This window comes from Sinocyclocheilus grahami, unplaced genomic scaffold (genome assembly GCF_001515645.1).
Source record: "Sinocyclocheilus grahami isolate Dianchi unplaced genomic scaffold, SAMN03320097.WGS_v1.1 scaffold116.1, whole genome shotgun sequence".
In the NCBI taxonomy this organism is placed as follows: Eukaryota; Metazoa; Chordata; class Actinopteri; order Cypriniformes; family Cyprinidae; genus Sinocyclocheilus; species Sinocyclocheilus grahami.
Genome location: NW_015505295.1, coordinates 926,943 through 946,607, shown reverse-complemented (window position 1 = coordinate 946,607; position 19,665 = coordinate 926,943). Strand labels below are relative to the sequence as shown.

Here is a 19,665-nt window from a genome sequence, read left to right as displayed (position 1 = left end):
TTCCATTTCCAGGGATATCATTTCTTATGCAGACTTGTTGAAATGTTCTTGGTAGGAGGGGTGGGATCAGGGGGTAAAGGGAGAGAAAAGGGACGGGTGGGGAGCAACTCAGGAATCGGCTGGTAATTACCTCCGAGCATTTGGAGAAGAGGATGTGGTTTCAGTTTACACTGCCTCATTCTTTCTCTCCTCCCTGGCTCCCTTTTGGTCACTCAAACAGTCCATTTGCTTCTTGTCTCCTCACTGCTTCTTTCACGCCATTTGTATGAGGAATGTGGAGACGTGCACAAAAGGAACAAAAACGAAATGAAGTGAAGCAGATTAGAGCAAAGTGAGAGAAAGAGAGAGTGAATGGGTGGGTTTGGAGAGAATGAATGGAACTGATTAAAGAAATCTAATACCTGATATAGAATCAGATGCTATTTCAGCTGTACAAACTTTTGTAACTTTTGTAGAAAAGGGCACATTTTTAGATATCCTTATATCATAAATATTTTAAGTTTATTTTACATTAAGATATTTTATATTTTACTTGATTCATTTATTTTACTTTCTATATTGTTTTACTATATTTTACTATTATAAATATGATTTTACTACATAATTTAAAAAAATATATATCGTTATGTTCTCAACAAATAGTGGTTGGTTTAAATTTATTTGAAACATAAAGTCCCTCAAAACTTCAGAGGAGGTCTAAATGCAAAATCAAAACCAGAGTCTTGTTAGGACACAGACACAGATCAGTCTAGCAGCTCTCAGCAAGAGACCGAAGAGAGCCCAGATTTGAAGCTGTGATATGATTGACTGACAATGGCTGACTCTTGTGGTCTGAATACTAACAAAGCTCAGCATGAGATGTCTTTGTTGGCATGTTTGTATGAGAGAAAGGGAGCTGAATAATATGGGGGTTTCCATGTATTTTACACAATTTCAGTTTTTAAACAAAAGCTCCTTGTTTGACAAAATCTCCAAAACATAATGGAATACTTTCAGATTCAGATGATAGCTAAATGTAACTAAAAGTAATCCCTGGAGGTGATTGATGCTTGATCCACGAACAAGGAGTCTGGAGTAAGTGGACTTGTAAAAATCATGCTGCAAGTTGCTTTGGATAAAAGCGCCTGCTAAATGACAAATAACACATATTAGGATGAAACTAAAGGAATTAGCAATATATGACCCGATCGCTCAAGCCAAATGGTGGGGCAAATAGGGGTCTTTCTGAATCTTTACTGGAAGCACATGGTGCGCGAGAAGCGGCCGCCCAATGAGACGCGCACAGGCGCAAACGCTGCGGATTGGTCGAGAACTCAGCGGCGCACATTCAAAACGCTGCGGATTGGTCGAAAACTCAGCGGCGCACATTCAAAACGCTGCGGATTGGTCGAGAACTCGCTCATTCACAGACTGACCTGAGAGAGAGAGACTGCGGAACGCCGGCGGATGAGAGGAGAAGAGCGGTCCAGAACAACTGTCTGAAAGCAAAGATACGCAGAAACATGGAGGCGAACACGGAGCGAACGTTTGCTGACTTTTCTGGATCCTGGAAAATGAAAAGTTCCGAAAATTTCGAGGAACTTCTAAAAGCCCTCGGTGAGTTTTCAAGATTCGTTGTTATTATAAAAGTTATATCTAAGATAATTAAAACAAAATCTCTAGTTTTTAAATGTGAACTTTGTATTCGTATTAGTTTATGTATTTTTTAATTATAATCAGTTTTTTATATATATATATTTTGTGATGTTTAAAAAATGTAAAGGTAGTGTAACTTTCTTTAGATTGTAAAAAAAAAAAAAAAAAAGTCTAATCAAAAGCCCGAAAAAGGAAGTTAATTAAGTGCATAATTAATTTAATATACATATTTTATTACGCCTTTAAAAATAAGCAACAATGCTATTTTGTTTTAAAATTAGCCATTTTGACATCATCTGACAAGAAAACTATAAACCAAAAGAAACCCTTGCATGAGTGCATGTCAATGTCATTTATTTATTTATAAAAAAGATATTTTGTTCAGGTCAAACTGAGACTCGCTTTGACCATGAGCACAAGCTGCATGAAAAAACTGTTCTGCTTCACTTCCTCATGGGATTGTGATTAGGCGCACACACCCTGATACAGGGCCCCTCGGCCAGCCATTTGGCTCTGTAGACACACCGTCCCTCGACCCCAATTATTCACTCAAGGGGGAGTTCACTTAGACCAAGTACACAGTTGCCCCTAAATGAAATAAAGACGAGAATGAATCCACTGTCTTGACTCAGTATTTAAAAGGTATAGATTTCCTTGGTGTAAACATTAAGACCGTGGTACCTGATTTGATTGCTTAAATATGTGACCGCTATTTAGACAGTAAAACATTCCAGTGCAGATTGGACACACTTGTTAAGGACAGGAAATTGGCCGTAGGAAAAATGGCTTTGATTTCTGATAATGATAAATGGCCTTTTAATTTCTTAACACATTTGTGTGTGTGTGTGTGTGTGTTCTACAGGCGTAAATGTCTTTCTGAGGAAGATTGCAGTTGCAGCAGCTTCCAAACCAGCTGTTGAGATTACACAGCAGGGGGAAAGTCTCTCCATTCAGACCTCCACTAGTGTGCGGACCACTCATGTGTCCTTCACGGTGGGCGAGTCCTTCAACGAGGCTACGGTGGATGGACGCCTTTGCACAGTAATGCCACCCATCCATGCATCTCAGCACATCATATTTTTCTCTCTGTTAACTGCTACACTTTAGCATATTGCATAAGATTTACCATTAGAAAATATCAATGTCTTCAATGTATTATTATTTATATTTTCTAAAACTAAACACCACTATTTGATGGTGAAAGTTCACTTTTATCTATACACACAGACATGATGTATGTTTTCAACAAACGTTGAGACTCTATAAAGACATTTAAAATGAATATCTCTGCTTTTAGCTCTTTTCTAACTGTTTCTAACAATTTCTCGCCAGAGTTTTCCAAAATGGGAGACCGACCGTAAAATCACTTGTGAGCAGACGCTGCAGAAGGGGGAGGGGCCTGAGACATCATGGACACGTGAACTGACCAATGATGGCCAGATGATTCTCGTAAGTGCACCACTTATTTGAAAAATAATGTTCATATTTTTAACTGAATTATGCCACTAGCATATGTGACCCTGGACCACAAAACCAGTCATAAGGGTCAATTTTGCGAAATTTCGATTTATACATCATCTGAAAGCTGAATAAATAATTTGATGTATGGTTTGTTAGGATAGGACAATATTTGATCGGGATACAACTATTTGAAAATCTGAAATCTGAGGGTACAAAAAAATCAAAATATTGAGAAAATCGCCTTTAAATTTGTCCAAATGAAGTTATTAGCCATGCATATTACTAATCAAAAATTAGGTTTTGATATATTTACAGTAGGAAATTTACTAAATATCTTTATGGAACATGATCTTTACTTAATATCCTAATGATTTTTGGCATAAAAGAAAAATCAATAATTTTGACCCATACAATGTATCTTTGGCTATTGCTACAAATATGCCAAGCGACTTAAGACTGGTTTTGTGGTCCAGGGTCACATATAAAATAGAGTACTTCTAGCCTACTCTAATGAGCATCTTAAAAGCTCAACACCTTACAATAATAGATTGTTGTTCATTCCTCACCATATAGTTCACATTATTATAGAAGTCACACTGCTCCCATTTAGGCCACTTAAAGTAAACAGGTGCTCAATGTCTGTGCTTTTTGTTCCTAATAGATATTTTGTAACTTTCATTTAGGTAAGTCAGTGTTGCATGGTTGGAAATTGAAAAGAGCATTCTTTGAATTCAGAGAACAAGATCTGGTCAGATATGTGAATATATAACATCTGTTGTTATGTTTAAGCCCATCTTAAATGGTTTAAGCAGTTAGTTGGTGGTTTCTTAACATCTCTGATGTTTATCTTCCAGACCATGAGAGCCGGAGATGTCGTCTGCAACCGTGTGTATGAACGAGACTGAAGGATCCTAAGATTTCAGTTCATTCTATTCCATTCCATCTCAACCGTGTCCACAGTGTGCTAAAATTCTAGTTTATCATTGAACAAATAGCCTGTTCCTTCCGCTTTTTGTATGTTTGACGTGCAGAGTGGCTAAGTTTGTGTGGCAGAGAAGGAGAGATGTTTGAAGGGTCAGAGATGGTACTTGTATAAGGATTATAGTGAGTTTGCATTGTTCTTTTTGGTGCATTGGCTGAAAAGTGTATTTATTATTGTCGTTTGTGCATTTTATGTTTTATGTTTATGCCACAATGTGGCTTATTAATCAAAAATGTTTTGGCAATAAACCTTTCTACTTATAAACCCCCAAAAAATCTCATGACTAATTCACTGTTATTTTCTTGCCTGGATATAGAAATCTCTTTGACACTAGCCTTGGTTGCACTTTTACACTTATTTTCTGCCTCATTCCTTTTCTTCAAAGTGCTCTTTGTGCCTGTTCTTGCTTTCTGTCTCCTGATCCAACCACTTACAGTTTTGAACAACACTATAAATTTGTATTTCATGAGTGTACATCAATTGTTGAATTATTTCCTGGCAAGGAGTAATGGGGGAATGCGGGAGAGGTACGGAAAGAGTGAGCAAACGTTAGAAAAGAAAAGTCATTTCATATTTTTAAGGTTATATTCCCTCTGCTCTTTCTCCCATCTGTAGCTAATTACTCCATGAGGTCAGAGAGGACAGCTGTCATTTCTCTTTCTTTTTGTCTTTCTGCAGCCAGATTCATGATCCAAACGGTTGCTTCATTCTAAATCTAGGGCAAATGCTTCTGAAAGTTTAATTAAATAATATGTGTGAGTAAATGATGCAAAACGCTGCTAATGAAAAGCAAAATTAAGTTAAAACTCTTTCTTCTACCCTCCGTATCTTTCTTTTTTACTATGTAGCAGCGTTCAGAGACTGCTGTGTTTTTCAGTCTGCTGCCGATGATGAATTTTCCAGGCAACAGAGCTCACAGTGGACTTATTCAAGTTTGCACATAATTCCAGTCTCCTGTGTTGCGTATGTGTGTTCTACAATTCTCAACGGTCCTGTAAAGAGTTTTAAGCTTACATAACCCATGATGTCTTAAAAGTGTATGTGTGCTGCAATGTACAGAGGTTGCCATTAAGTTCACACATTTTCTGGAAGAGGTTGAAAAAAATCCATGTTCCTAATGTTTAACATCAGAGGCAGTGACTGTATTGTTGTGGTGCTTGCTGAAGCAAGAATCACTGCAAGAATCATTGCAACCACCCACAACAACCACTCAGAGCACTCTAAAAACCACCAGGCAATGCCTTAGCAACCACCAAGAACACCCTAACAACCACCTAGCAGCCACCCAGAACTCTGTAACAACCTAGCATAGGGTTAGCAACAACCAAGAAAACCCCAGCAAACACCTAGCAATGACCTGGCAACTATTTGCACACACACAGCAGCAAGTAGTGAACACACACCCAGAGCAGTGGGCAACCATTTTTTGCTGTGGCAACTGGGGGTTCGGTGCCTTGCTCAGTTGTGGGTACTGAGGGTGGAACAGAGCACTGTTCATTCACTCCGCCCACCTACAATTCCAGTTGGTACAGAGACTCGCACCCACAACCTTTGGGTTACAAGTCCAACTCTCTTACCATTAGGCCACGACTTCCCCTAAACCACCCAGTCTTGCCATTGCTATTGTCATAACAACTAACTTGCAATGCCCTAGCAACAATCCATAACCCCCAAAAACCATCTAAAAATGCCCAGGCACCCCTTCAGAATCTTCATAATGAATCCTCCAGTAAACTCCTAGCAATGCATAGAAACCACCCAGAACACCATAACAACCACTTTGCAATGCCCTAGTAACCATCTATAAATCACCTAACATACACCTTTCAATACACTGGCACCTATCTATAACCCCCAACAACCATCTACAATTCTAAGAGCAACTACTGAGAACCCCCTTGCAATCACTCATCACCCTAATAATGATCTATAACAGGGGTGGACGAACGTCGGTCCTGGAGAGCCGCAGCCCTGCAGAGTTTTGCTTCAACCCTAATCAAACACACCTGAACAAGCTAATCAATGTCTGAACAGTTACTAGGAAGCTACAGGCAGGTGAGTTTTAATTAGGGTTGGAGCTGAACTCTGCAAGGCTGCAGCGCTCCAGGACCGGAGTTCGCCACCCTTGATCTATAACAATGCCCCAGCAACCACCCAGAAGACCCTAGATGCGTTCCATTCAACCGTAAGTGGACTGCGAAGTGGATTTCACATGTTATTCCGCCATCTTAAAGGGTTAGTTCACCCCAAAAATGAAAATTCTGTTATTAATTACTCACCCTCATGTCATTCCAAACCTGTAAGACCTTCAATCATCTTTGGAATGCAAAGTAAGCTATTTTTGATCAAATCTAAGAGTTTTCTGACCCTGCATAGACAGCAAAGCAACTGACACATTCAAGGCCCAGAAGGGTAGTAAGCACATTGTTAAAATAGTCTGTGTGACAGTGGTTCAACCGTAATGTTATGAAATTACGAGAATACTATTTGTGCGAAAAAGAAAACAAAAATAACGACTTTATTCAATGATTTCTCCTCTCCTGGGAGAGTCCTCCGTCATTATAAAGAGTACCACGACGCATGCACTGCGCCTTGTTTACAAGCAGAGGAATGCTCATGCATGCATGGTGTAATCTCGTAGCTTCATAAAATAATGGTTGAACCACAGATGTCACATGGACTATTTTAATGATGTCCTTACTATGTTTCTGGGCCTTAAACGTGTCAGTTGCTTTGCTGTCTATGGAGGGTCAGAAAGCTCTCGGATTTCATCAAAAATATCTTAATTTGTGTTCCGAAGATGAACGAAGGTTTTACAAGTTTTGAATGACATGAGAGTGAGTAATTAATCCCAGAATTTTCATTTTTGGTTGAACTAACCCTTTAAGTGAGATTCCAATCTGAAGGGAACGAACCTGTTCAGTTCGAAGGGTACTGCGGTATAGGGAATAAGAGATACATCGCTTCACAGGAAGCGGACAGGGAAAATCACCCAACTGTTATTGGCTCTGTAATGAGGGGTTATTATTAAATGTTGTTATTATTATACAAACTAGAGTATTTATGAATGGTAATGACGATGAATGTTAAATTTTCATAATGTATTGTATGAACAGGTGAAACTAAGTAAAACCGTCGAGAAACAACTGAGGCTCTGTCATTTTTTATTTTACTTTGTTTACCTCAGGTGACTTAACTATGAGGCTGCGTGTGGGAAAGAAAGCACTCGAGATGACCACTACAATCTGTTAACCGTCTAACATGCATTTTGACTATATTTATTAGATACATAATTGTTTATGTATTTTATATGTATTTAAATTATAAAGTAAAATAAATTACAATATTTATTTTTGTTATATCATCATCTGCGTGACCCCATCATAACCTTTCTTTGAAAACATTCCAGGGCTTTCCAAATGAGTAATTATTGTCAGCTAAGTCCACTTCAATGGATATCCCGTGCTTAGGGATGTCAATTGGAATGCTCCTTCTAACAATTATCTAGCAATGGCCTAGTAACCACCCAAAGCATCCTAACAACCACTTAGCCTAGACCTTGAAACAGAACATCCTAGCAATTCCTAGAAACCACCTAGCAATTCCCTAGCGACCCTTCAGAAAACCCATATCAATCCCCTTAGCAACCACACAGAAATCCACTGTAACCGCCTTGCAATGTCCTAGCAACCATCCAGAATAACAACCAGCTTGCAATCTCATTTAAAAAACCTAACAACCACCTTGCAAATGGCATAGTGAGCATCTATAACCCTATATCAGCGACCTCGCAACCACCTAGAACCATCTAACAATCATCTAGCTTAGGCCTAGCAACAACCCAGAAAGTCCTAAAAGCCCCTCAGAAACCCAATAACAATTTTCTTACTTTCCATGCAGAAATCCCAGTAACCACCTAGCAATGCCCTAATAGCAACCACCCAGAACACCCTCACAACCACCTAACAACACCTTAGCAACCACCCTCAGCACCTTTCACTGTGGCGGAAAGTTGTTGCTAACGTTTTTTTCAGAAAATGCACATTTGCACAGAATTTATTCTATTTGTTCCATCTGTCTGTCTGGGCTTCTTGACTCACTTTTCAATTCCAAAATGCTTTGAGACACGGTTTCACATCTGCTGCGATGCCTGGTGTGTTTACTGCACACCTCGTTAACAAGATTAATATTACAAGCACTCTAGAACAAGGTCATCAAGTCTTCCCCATCTATTTAACTCTGGCCTTGTGCGGTTTAAGCCTATTGTGGTGGTATGCACTAAATGAGACCCAGATCCTGGTTTCTCCTCTTCTTTAATTGAGACCATACTGCTGAGAAACAGGGGCAAAACCCACAAGCCCACACGGTCTACTGAAGCTCCCTCCATCCCTGCTGGTTGCCTTGGCAACTCACCAGTGTAGGCTTCATGTCAGCTCATTCCACAGGCGGTGATGTCATGCCATGCATGGCTTGATTGGCTGAGGAATGTTGCGGTTTCCAAGGAAAGCAAAAGGAAGCACGGACACACCCACTTAGAGACGAGAAAAAGAGGATTTAAAGGAAAGATGGTTTAGGGAATTAAGAGTGACAAATCTTTGTCACTTCAGCATAACCTTCCTCTGAACTCACAGATAAAGAACATATTGTTTCTCTATGAATGATTCATTTAAGGTCCCATTCCTGTTTACCATCGCTCTGTCATGCTCACTGATTAATGTTTTGCATTTGAACTTCACTGGAAGCTTGCCCACCAAGATCAGAGCATACAAATAATGCGATCCAGGAGCCACGCTGATTCAAAGTCAATTGGTGGAGTGTCTAGTTTCTTGGTTTCCATTCAATATGTGTGAATTTCATCCACATCTGGTCAAGACTGAAGTCAAAGTGCCGAATGAATTGCTTGTGGAACACTTTGTATCCTAACAGCAGCTGCAGAAATGATCAGAGAAAGCAACTTGAACACCTGCAGTCAGTGAGGTCAAACTTTTTAAGTGACATAAAGTGAATTTGTAAATCAAAGTAAATGAGTTTTATGAAAGAGCACGAAGAAGGGTGATTGTGTGTGCGTTGGTTGGTGGCGTAGTGGTATATTTGTGTGTTGTGAGATATCATATGACTGACTTTCTGCCCTCCTGTCGCCCATGTGAACTCACGTGACTAGCCTTCAGCCATCTTCCCCGTGTGACAACTTGCCCCGGTGGCCCTACCTATATTTTACAGAGGGAAATTACGCATGATAATAACAGCATGTTACAGCATGATGGATGTACAGACAGATAGATTTTAGAAATGATAGGCCATGCTGTTGTTGATGTATTTAACTCTGGCCTTGTGCGGTTTAAGCCTATTGTGGTGGTATGCACTAAATGAGACCCAGATCCTGGTTTCTCCTCTTCTTTAATTGAGACCATACTGCTGAGAAACAGGGGCAAAACCCACAAGCCCACACGGTCTACTGAAGCTCCCTCCATCCCTGCTGGTTGCCTTGGCAACTCACCAGTGTAGGCTTCATGTCAGCTCATTCCACAGGCGGTGATGTCATGCCATGCATGGCTTGATTGGCTGAGGAATGTTGCGGTTTCCAAGGAAAGCAAAAGGAAGCACGGACACACCCACTTAGAGACGAGAAAAAGAGGATTTAAAGGAAAGATGGTTTAGGGAATTAAGAGTGACAAATCTTTGTCACTTCAGCATAACCTTCCTCTGAACTCACAGATAAAGAACATATTGTTTCTCTATGAATGATTCATTTAAGGTCCCATTCCTGTTTACCATCGCTCTGTCATGCTCACTGATTAATGTTTTGCATTTGAACTTCACTGGAAGCTTGCCCACCAAGATCAGAGCATACAAATAATGCGATCCAGGAGCCACGCTGATTCAAAGTCAATTGGTGGAGTGTCTAGTTTCTTGGTTTCCATTCAATATGTGTGAATTTCATCCACATCTGGTCAAGACTGAAGTCAAAGTGCCGAATGAATTGCTTGTGGAACACTTTGTATCCTAACAGCAGCTGCAGAAATGATCAGAGAAAGCAACTTGAACACCTGCAGTCAGTGAGGTCAAACTTTTTAAGTGACATAAAGTGAATTTGTAAATCAAAGTAAATGAGTTTTATGAAAGAGCACGAAGAAGGGTGATTGTGTGTGCGTTGGTTGGTGGCGTAGTGGTATATTTGTGTGTTGTGAGGTATCATATGACTGACTTTCTGCCCTCCTGTCGCCCATGTGAACTCACGTGACTAGCCTTCAGCCATCTTCCCCGTGTGACAACTTGCCCCGGTGGCCCTACCTATATTTTACAGAGGGAAATTACGCATGATAATAACAGCATGAAATTTTAAATTACATTTTAAATCGTACCGCTTAACCGAGATGGATGGATGGATGTACAGACAGATAGATTTTAGAAATGATAGGCCATGCTGTTGTTGAAATAATATAATACACTGAAATACAACTATTTTAGTTTTTTAGGAGAAACACGCCCCCTTGCTGTTCTCCTCAGATATGCGCTTTTTCACAAGAATTCTCCCTCATCATGTGATAAAATAGCGCTTTCTCATTGGCTCTTCCTCGTCAGGTGGCGCAACTTTGTCCTCAAAGCTTCAGTTGTGCTGTGTTGCCATGTCCACTAAATGTAAGTAATTACAGGTCTCTGTTATTCGCTTACAAGTTAACGACTAGTTTATTTCTAGTTGTAATGTGAACCATTTTAATTATATTTTTGTAAACGGGATTGATTTTCAAAAAGGCGTTATTTTGCCGTTTACGCATGCGGAAAGAAAAACAGAATGGCCTGTTCGAATTTGTTTTTAAATGAAAGTACTTGTTTTTATTGCGCAACCTGGCAACACCCTTGTCATGTGATATGAACACATTTCCTGTACACTAGCACTACACAACAGCGCTGTCAACTGAAACAAAGTCGTGTCGCTCGTCGGTCTAACAAAGGAAAATAAATAAATAATTTTAAAAAACAAAGAAGACGACCCCAAACCACTGTAATATAAGGACAGCACTTGCTATTGACTTGACACGGATACCTGACATGTCGTTGTAATGTTGGTTGGTTAGCTAGTTAGTGTTAACCGGTCGCGGTGTGATTTGTTTGGTCTAAATGGACTTCCTACAATCCGGTATTTACTAAACTGGATTGACTTCTGCCTGTAACTGCCCGCTACACTACACTGTTCTGGTTTTTTACATCTTGGCGAGATCTAATCTGCCAACCCAGTACCAAAATGTCAAAATACACCACTTTTGCTGATGCAGCTGATGACCATAATCCATTTCAGGTAATATACTGTTCTAGTTTTTGTAATTGTACATCACATATCTGTTTGAGCTGTTTTTATTTGTGGCCTTATGTGTGTAGTGCTGTAGCTCATGTGATGCTGTCACAGGACTTGACAAGTCCTCAAAGGCCAGGCCAATCATGTTAAGTTACATGACTGTGGTTTTGTCTGAATGATCACTCCAGTCTGTGTCCTTCACATTCTGCTTTGTATTTGAACTGCTAGTTGTTGATCACTTGTTGCTTTAAGTATGGCTAAATGAAAGGAATCAGCTAATGAAATGAGAAAAATGATTATATGAAACGGCGTGTATAAATAGACTGTCAGTTTGGTTATTGTTATTATTTTCCACATTTTAAAATATTAATTAGGTCATAAAAAAGGCATTCATATTTTGTAGTAAGGCTAAGAATATTGTTATAATTCTATTACATTTCCATTTCTATTTTGAAGTTTGTACAAAAAAGTAAAAAAACAAAAACAAGTCACAAACATGTAGGAATTATATAATGGCCAAATATTGCTCTTAGTTTTTTTTTCTATAGCATATTTATATTGAAGTCTGTACATAGGTGCAGTTTCTATTTTTTTTTTTAAATCTAAATTGAAGCATTTAGGTCAGAAGGTTTTTAAGATCATGAGAAACACAAATTCACTCGTGTGTCGTAACGTTTGAGTGGTACTCTATGATTTGATGTTATTTTTGGTTAGTTACTTGCAGTTTATCAGAGGAATGATCTTATTGTGTTGTGAAGGTTAGTCCCTCTGTAGCAGATATATTTTCTGCCTCAGAAACAATGATATTAGTGTAAGATTGTAAGTTTAAAGTGCCAGTTCTTAGGCGACCTGGAGCTTGGTTTAAAAAGGTTAAGTTTTATGTGGCATCAGCCCAGATATTTAATTATTATTACATTTACATTTAGTCATTTAGCAGACACTTTTATCCAAAGCGACTTACAATTGGGGGATACATAAAGCGATTCTTCTTGAAGAGGCAAACAGACACAAGAAGTGGTTGTAATACCAAGTTCTTAGACATTGTTCAAATAAGTACAAGCTAGAAAGAGAAGGAATAAATAAAGAGAGATACATTTTTATTTTATTTTATTATTATAATTTTTTTTTTTATGATGAAGTCAAGTAGCTTCGAAAGAGATGAGTTTTCAGCTGTCGCTTGAAAATTGTCAGGGATTCAGCATTCCGGATAGGGGTGGGAAGATCGTTCCACCAGCCAGGAACGGTGAACGAGAATGTTCTGGAAAGTGATTTTGAGCCTCTCTGTGATGGTACCACGAGGCGTCGCTCACTAGCGGATCTCAGACTTCTGAAGGGGATGTAAATTCGTAGTAGTGAGTGGAAGTAGGCGGGTGCTGAGCCTGTGGCTGTTCTATATGCAAGCATCAATGTCTTGAACTTGATTCGAGCCGCAACCGGTAGCCAGTGCAAGGAGATAAAGAGAGGTGTAACATGGGCTCTTTTGGGCTCGTTGAAGACCAGTCGTGCCGCTGCATTCTGAATCATTTGTAGAGGTTTGATTGTGCTTGATGGGAGTCCAGCCAGAAGAGCCTCATCATGTGATAAAATAGCTAAAATAAATGTTATCTATCACCAGCTATAAATGAACTGAAAGGTTTGTTTTTTCTGTGTTTGCAGGATGCATCAGTGACTCAGCACAGCAGCAACACTGGCTACGCCACGCTGGACCTCTACAACCCATTTGACAACAACACAACAGCGGTAAATATGTCCTTCCTGACTTGAGCAGGCTGTTTACATAGCTTTTAATTATTAATTCATGATGGGAGTACAATGAAGTATAAACTCTATTTCATGTCTACTTCAGTTGCCTCTGCGCCGCAAGAACACAAACACAATTATTGTGTTTTGTAATATTATGTTATGTTTTTAAAGATGTCAGTTAATTTGTTGCGTCATACCAGTCCTGCATCATTATGATGGCTTATTTTAACTGATTTATTTGTTTTGGGTAATGAAGCCTCCACCTCCCTATGAAGCCACATCTCCTGCTGCACCTCCTGCCCAGACGCCTCCCAGCAGGACCACACCAACCGAGCCCAGGAATTATGGATCCTATGGAACACAGGTGCTGTTTAGAGTAACTAAATGAGACATATTTGTTCACACAGGGCCATGGCACTGGATTGTTACATCTGGTAGTTTATAAAAATTTTTACTGCAACAGTTGCAGCACACAGTTGCCCCCTCATCAAGCCAGTGTGTGCAATAGGATTTCAATTATAAAGCAGTATTTTAATACCATTCTGTTAAGATCTAGATCTGTCACCACCAATTCTATTGGGCTGTTTTAACAGTTAAATATTGCATGATGGACGGTTATATAATTTGATCTGATAATTATTTAGTTTTATATTTGGACAGCTTTCAGATTTTTTCACCAAATGGATAGTATGATTAAACTGATTTGTATGAATAATCAGGATGCATCAATGATGTAGGATGCATCAAGTTGATCATTTATAATGTCACAAAAGATTTCTATTTCAAAAACATGTTTAAAAATAATAATGTATTCATCAAAGAATCCTGGAAAAAGAAATCACAGTTTCAACCAAAAATATTCAGTAGTAACAACAGTTGCAACAACATTGATAATAATAATAAATGTTTCTTAAGCAGCAAGTCAGCATTTTACAATTTCTTAAGAGTCATGTGACACTGAAGACTGGAGTGATGATGCTGAAATTTCAGCTTTGCATTACAGGAATAAATTGCATTTTATATATATATATATATATATATTTATATATAAAAATAGAAAACACCTTATCTTTAATTGCAATAATGTTTGAGAATAGAACTGTTTTTACTGTATTTTTTATCAAATCAGTGCAGACTGGGTGACCCCACACTTTTTGAACGATGGCATATTTTCTACTAATTAATAAACTAAATGTTCATACTGCTATGGAAGAGTAAACACAGCTGAATTTCTGCTATAGTTTTGCTCCCTGTTGAGTTGCAAACATTTGACCATAAATATATCTCATCAATTTAATACTGTGCTGGGATGCTTATTAATGTGGTAGTAATAGAAAATAGTTATGCATTTCATAATTGTTAGCTGCCTCTCCCTCTATGTCTGTTGCAGTCTGCAGTGAATGCCACCACAGCAGATCTTTTGAGGAAGCAGGAGGAACTAGAAAGAAAAGCAAAAGAGCTGGAGAGAAGAGAGAGAGAGCTGAATGCACATGCGCTTGGGTCTGGAGCCAGTGAGTGTAGCAATATCTTGATTTCTTGAGAGAAAAATATCTTGATTTCTGTGTTTGCCAGGGGAATTAAATGTAAATGAAACTTCTTGAACCCACAGTGATCTTCAGTTTTACTGCTGGCATTACATGCTGTAAAAGTTTCGGTGGCAGTTTGCAATTAGTATTGCCATTCGCAAGCTGTTTAATACTGCTGTTTGAATGCTAAAGCAACTCATAACGCCTTAGAAACCACATAGGAATGACCTGGCACCCATTCATAACATTGTCTTGCCGGGTGTTACATGTGCAACCACCACTCACATTTTTTGATAATGTACTTATCTAGATGCAAGCAAGAGTTTTGATAAAGTATTTCAGCAATCAAAACGAGTGAAGTACTCTTAGTTCCATTTACACATTTTATCATATTCAAATCCACTTTTGGATAAACAATTTTACACAATTCTGCAGATTTTCAATGCAGAAAGTGTGACAAGCAATCAGTGTGTTTTTTAAGAATGAGAGGCTTAATTTCAGTCAAGATTAGCAGAACATACAAAGCATAACACATTTAAATAACACATTACTTCTTTTTCCACTACAGGTTTTTTTTCACTCCTTTTACACTTTTTTTTTTAATCCTGATAAAGAATCTTTCTTTCACGAAAGAAAGCGAAGTGCTGCAGCAATAGATATGTAAAAGATGATGAGACAAACAAGTGTATTTTAAGAACTGATGTGATTATTTAGATGGACTAATTGTTGGTCAGGGTTACAATGAAAGTGCAGAGATGGATGAGACCTGAATGAGAGAGGAGGGGACAAAGAAATGGAACGGTTAAAAAGATGACAGTGATGGATGGACGGTATTTTCAAAGGAGTAGGATTTAGACCTCGGTGGTAATGAACAAGACATTAATGGAGTGATGCTAGCAGATGAGATTGATGAATGGGGAAATGAATCTCTTTCTGTGTCCTTCTCCCTCAGCTCGTCTGAATAATTGGCCCCCATTACCCTCCTTCTGCCCGGTGGGACCGTGCTTCTATCAGGACATTAATGTGGAGATTGGCCAAAGCTTCCAGCGCACTGTCACCACCATATACTACTACTGGATGTGTAAGTTTGCTCAGTTTAGTATGTCTTTTGCAGTGTGTGGAAGATTCTGCTTTGTATCTGTCCTCCATCATTTTTAGTAAATACTTCAATTATGAATTTATCATGCGTGCTTTCGTCTGTTATACTGAAATAGTTAGTCTCCTCTGTAGTGATTAATCACCAGTATTTGGTCATTTTGAGATGTGAATCTTCCAAAAAGCCTTTACAATGGACAAAAAAAGAAAAGAAAAGCAAAATAAAAAGCGGTAGTTCACCCAAAAGTAGTTATATTAACTCATTAACTCACTCATAACATGTGATTTTGTAAAAAAACTTCATGACTAAAAATTACACATACATATGTACATACATACATATATATATATATATATAGTACTTATCATAATGCTGATATTGTACTTTAATTTTATTAATTAATTATTTAATTTATGTATTTAGCAGACGCTTTTATCCAAAGTGACATACAGTGCATTCAAGCTATACATCTTTTACCAGTATGTGTGTTCCCTGGGAATCGAACCCACGACCTTTTGCGCATTATTTCATAATGGTGAATAAATTATGACAGAATTGTATTTTTGGTTGATTTTTTGCTTTAGTTTGAGCAATTTTGTGTATAGTTCAATTGTGTTATGTGTCACATATCAGCAGTTGCTCCCTAGTATAGGCATATTGATCAGTCACTACTTCAGTAGGTTACTTGGCTTGCAATTGCAAGTGGCCTGTAGTTTTCCTTTGTACTTCTCTTTTTCTCTCTTTTTACCCATTACTCTCATCTTTTTTTCTTAGTTACAGCATGCACTTTGCTCTTTAATCTCATCTCCTGTTTGGCTATGTTCTGTGCGGATCCCAATAATGGAGTTGGTTTCGGCCTTGCCATACTCTGGTTTCTCCTCTTCACCCCCTGCTCCTTTGTTTGTTGGTACAGGCCTGTGTACAAAGCCTTCAGGTACGTACCACCATGGTCTGTCGTGAGGGTGGGACACCTAACTTGTGTACATTTTTTTTTCAGCTGTAGCAAACCCATTTCAGCAATACTTGGATATTAAGTGCATTTAAAGGAATAGTCACCCAAAATTTTACATTTTCTAAAAGTTTACTCCCCCTCAGGCCATCCAAGATGTAGATGAGTTTGTTTCTTCATCGGAACAGATTTGGGGAAATTTAGCAGTACATCGCTTGCTCATCAATTGCTCCTCTGCAGTGAATGGGTGCCGTCAGAATGAGAGTCCAAACAGCTGATGAAAACATCACAATAATCCACATGACTCCAGTCCATCAATTAACATCTTGTGAAGCAAAAAGCTGCATGTTGTAATAAACAAATCCATCATAAAGATGTCTTTAACTGCTTAACCATTGCTTCCAGCTAAAATACTGGAAAGTCGTCTTTGCATATTATTGCTTTCTTCAGTAAAAAGTCATCTAGTCTGAATCAGGAGAGAAACAAATCAAGCATCAAAATGAACATTTATGAAAATGTTGATAGATTTTGATGTGAGAGGACAACAGGGAATTTAAGATTTAAAGCTTTAAACTTTGAAGTTTAAGGTTACAAGTCTTAATGATGGATTTGTATCTTAGTAACACAGCTTTTCACTTCACAAGACATTAATCGATGGACTGGAGTCGTGTGAATTACTTGTGGATTATAGTGATGTTTTTATCAACTGTTTGGACTCTCATTCTGACGGCACACATTCACTGCAGAGGATCCACTGGTGAGCAAGCGATTTAATGCTGAATTTCTCCAAATCTGTTCCCATAAAGAAACAAACTCATCTGCACCTTAGATCGCCTGAGGGTGAGTGCATTGATTGAACTATTCCTTTAAGGGCATTAAGTGTCATTATTTCTGCTTATTACTGAATAAACTCATATCATAGTATTAAACTTCGGCATAAAACCTGTTCTGCAGATACAAGTGATATCTCAAATTATTTCCTACTGTAAATATATCAAAACTTAATTTTTGATTAGTAATGTGCATTGCTAAGAACTTCACTTGGACAACTTTAAAGTCGGCATGAAACAGAAGTTGTGGTCCTCTTTTCTTCTCTACTGTGACGTATACCTGAGTGAAACGGCATCTGAAATGAGAGGGCGGGACTTGATTTCGTCCTTCGGGAATTGATTGGATCGTTGGAAGTTGGAGTGTTGCTAACAAAATGGAGGCAGATCTGAATGCCAGTTTGCAGTTATGCTGAGTTCAAGTCCTCCGTTCGTACTTGCGAGTTGACAAGTCGTAATTTCGACGTCTTGGTCGTTCAAGTCAGTCAAACCTTACACAAGATGGCGGTGTACCTTCTTTTAATAAATTACAAGAAAATACAACAGGGTCTGCATTTTTTTACTTGGATTTCATTAACTAGCTGCGTAACAAGAACATGACCAATTTAAGTTTATAGGACAACTAAACTATCAATTTAAACAAAAATTGACTGTCAACTACAGAGGTTGCATCCATGGATTCCGCCATGTTTCTCATTGACACGCCCCCAACTCGGAAACTCTGGGCTTAAAGAAAATTTCGAGTTTCCCACTGGTAATAACGACTTTGTGGTGGCGTTCATGTGCGTTCAACTCGTAAATACTATCCGACATGACTTGAACTAGTGAACGAATTAGTAGTGGGGGATTTCTCTCCACTGTATTCACCGCCGACACCCTAGCATGAAGAAGTGTTTTATTTATTAAGGATGACGATGACGTTCAACGGCACAAAACATGCCTAAACAGCACGCGCGCACGAGAGAGAGAGAGAGAGAGAGAGAGAGAGAGAGAGAGAGAGAGAGAGAGAGAGAGAGAGAGACAGAGAGACACTGCCTGAATGACTGAGCGCGTCCTCCATCAGGTCATATGAAAAAAAAGTAGTTTTGCAATGTCCTAAGATAATGTTGTGGTAATATCCTAATATCTTTTCAGTGTTTAGGGGTAACATACTCCCTCATGACTGGTGTGGGTGCTATAAAGTGAAGCATCAGCTTCAGCTATTCCCCCTGTCTTTTATCCCAGTGTTTACCCCTCACGTCACTAGCTCCGCCCTTGCGCCATACCTCGTGACCGGAAGAGAAGATGAGTCGTTTTGAGGGGGAGGGGAGGTTAACGTTTTTGATTAACGATTACTGAGGGCATATGAATTTAAAAAAAATAATGAAGTGCACGGATAAATTATTTATAATAAACACTACAGTATTCCATAAAAAAATAAGAATTTTTAATTTTGATTTCATGGTGACTTTAAAGGCGATTTTCTCAATATTTGAATTTTTTTGCACCCTCAGATTCCAGATTTTAATATAGTTGTATCTCAGCCAAATATTGTCCTATCATAAAAAACCATACATCAATGAATAGCTCATTTATTCAGCTTTCATATTCTTTTTTTTTTTTTACCCTTATGTCTGGTTTTGTAGTCCAGGGTCACATATTAAACTACGAAATGAGAGTCCTTATGCTGCTGCACTAACTCTGCAGCAGCTCTTCTTCTTGGTTTTCTCTGATGCACTAACTCTGCAGCAGCTCTTCTTCTTGGTTTTCTTTGATGCACTAACTTTGCAGCAGCTCTTCTTCTTGGTTTTCTCTGATGCACTAACTCTGCAGCAGCTCTTCTTCTTGGTTTTCTCTGATGCACTAACTCTGCAGCAGCTCTTCTTCTTGGTTTTCTCTGATGCACTAACTCTGCAGCAGCTCTTCTTCTTGGTTTTCTCTGATGCACTAACTCTGCAGCAGCTCTTCTTCTTGGTTTTCTCTGATGCACTAACTCTGCAGCAGCTCTTCTTCTTGGTTTTCTCTGATGCACTAACTCTGCAGCAGCTCTTCTTCTTGGTTTTCTCTGATGCACTAACTCTGCAGCAGCTCTTCTTCTTGGTTTTCTCTGATGCACTAACTCTGCAGCAGCTCTTCTTCTTGGTTTTCTCTGATGCACTAACTCTGCAGCAGC

General features: G+C 38.8%; 2 protein-coding genes across 3 annotated transcripts in view; both read left to right on the top strand.

The window, feature by feature from the left end:
* Positions 1-4,499, top strand: part of LOC107589501 (cellular retinoic acid-binding protein 2-like) — a 5,888-nt gene extending 1,389 nt beyond the window's left edge. Inside the window, exons 1-4 of one of the 2 annotated variants that reach the window (XM_016277954.1) lie at positions 1,414-1,596; positions 2,498-2,676; positions 2,968-3,084; positions 3,951-4,499. In XM_016277954.1, the coding sequence (XP_016133440.1) occupies positions 1,503-1,596; positions 2,498-2,676; positions 2,968-3,084; positions 3,951-4,001 (441 nt within the window). In that variant the 5' untranslated portion in view covers positions 1,414-1,502 and the 3' untranslated portion in view covers positions 4,002-4,499. Of the gene's footprint in view, positions 1-1,413; positions 1,597-2,497; positions 2,677-2,967; positions 3,085-3,950 lie in introns of those variants that run through there. The other variant, XM_016277956.1, reaches the window with a different exon arrangement.
* Positions 4,500-10,964: 6,465 nt separating this feature from the next.
* LOC107589477 (secretory carrier-associated membrane protein 3-like) overlaps positions 10,965-19,665 on the top strand; it is a 9,931-nt gene continuing 1,230 nt past the window's right edge. The window contains exons 1-6 of the mRNA XM_016277926.1: positions 10,965-11,375; positions 13,029-13,112; positions 13,372-13,479; positions 14,506-14,626; positions 15,594-15,722; positions 16,512-16,717. Of these exons, the coding sequence (XP_016133412.1) occupies positions 11,322-11,375; positions 13,029-13,112; positions 13,372-13,479; positions 14,506-14,626; positions 15,594-15,722; positions 16,512-16,717 (702 nt within the window). The 5' untranslated portion in view covers positions 10,965-11,321. The remainder of the gene's footprint in view (positions 11,376-13,028; positions 13,113-13,371; positions 13,480-14,505; positions 14,627-15,593; positions 15,723-16,511; positions 16,718-19,665) is intronic.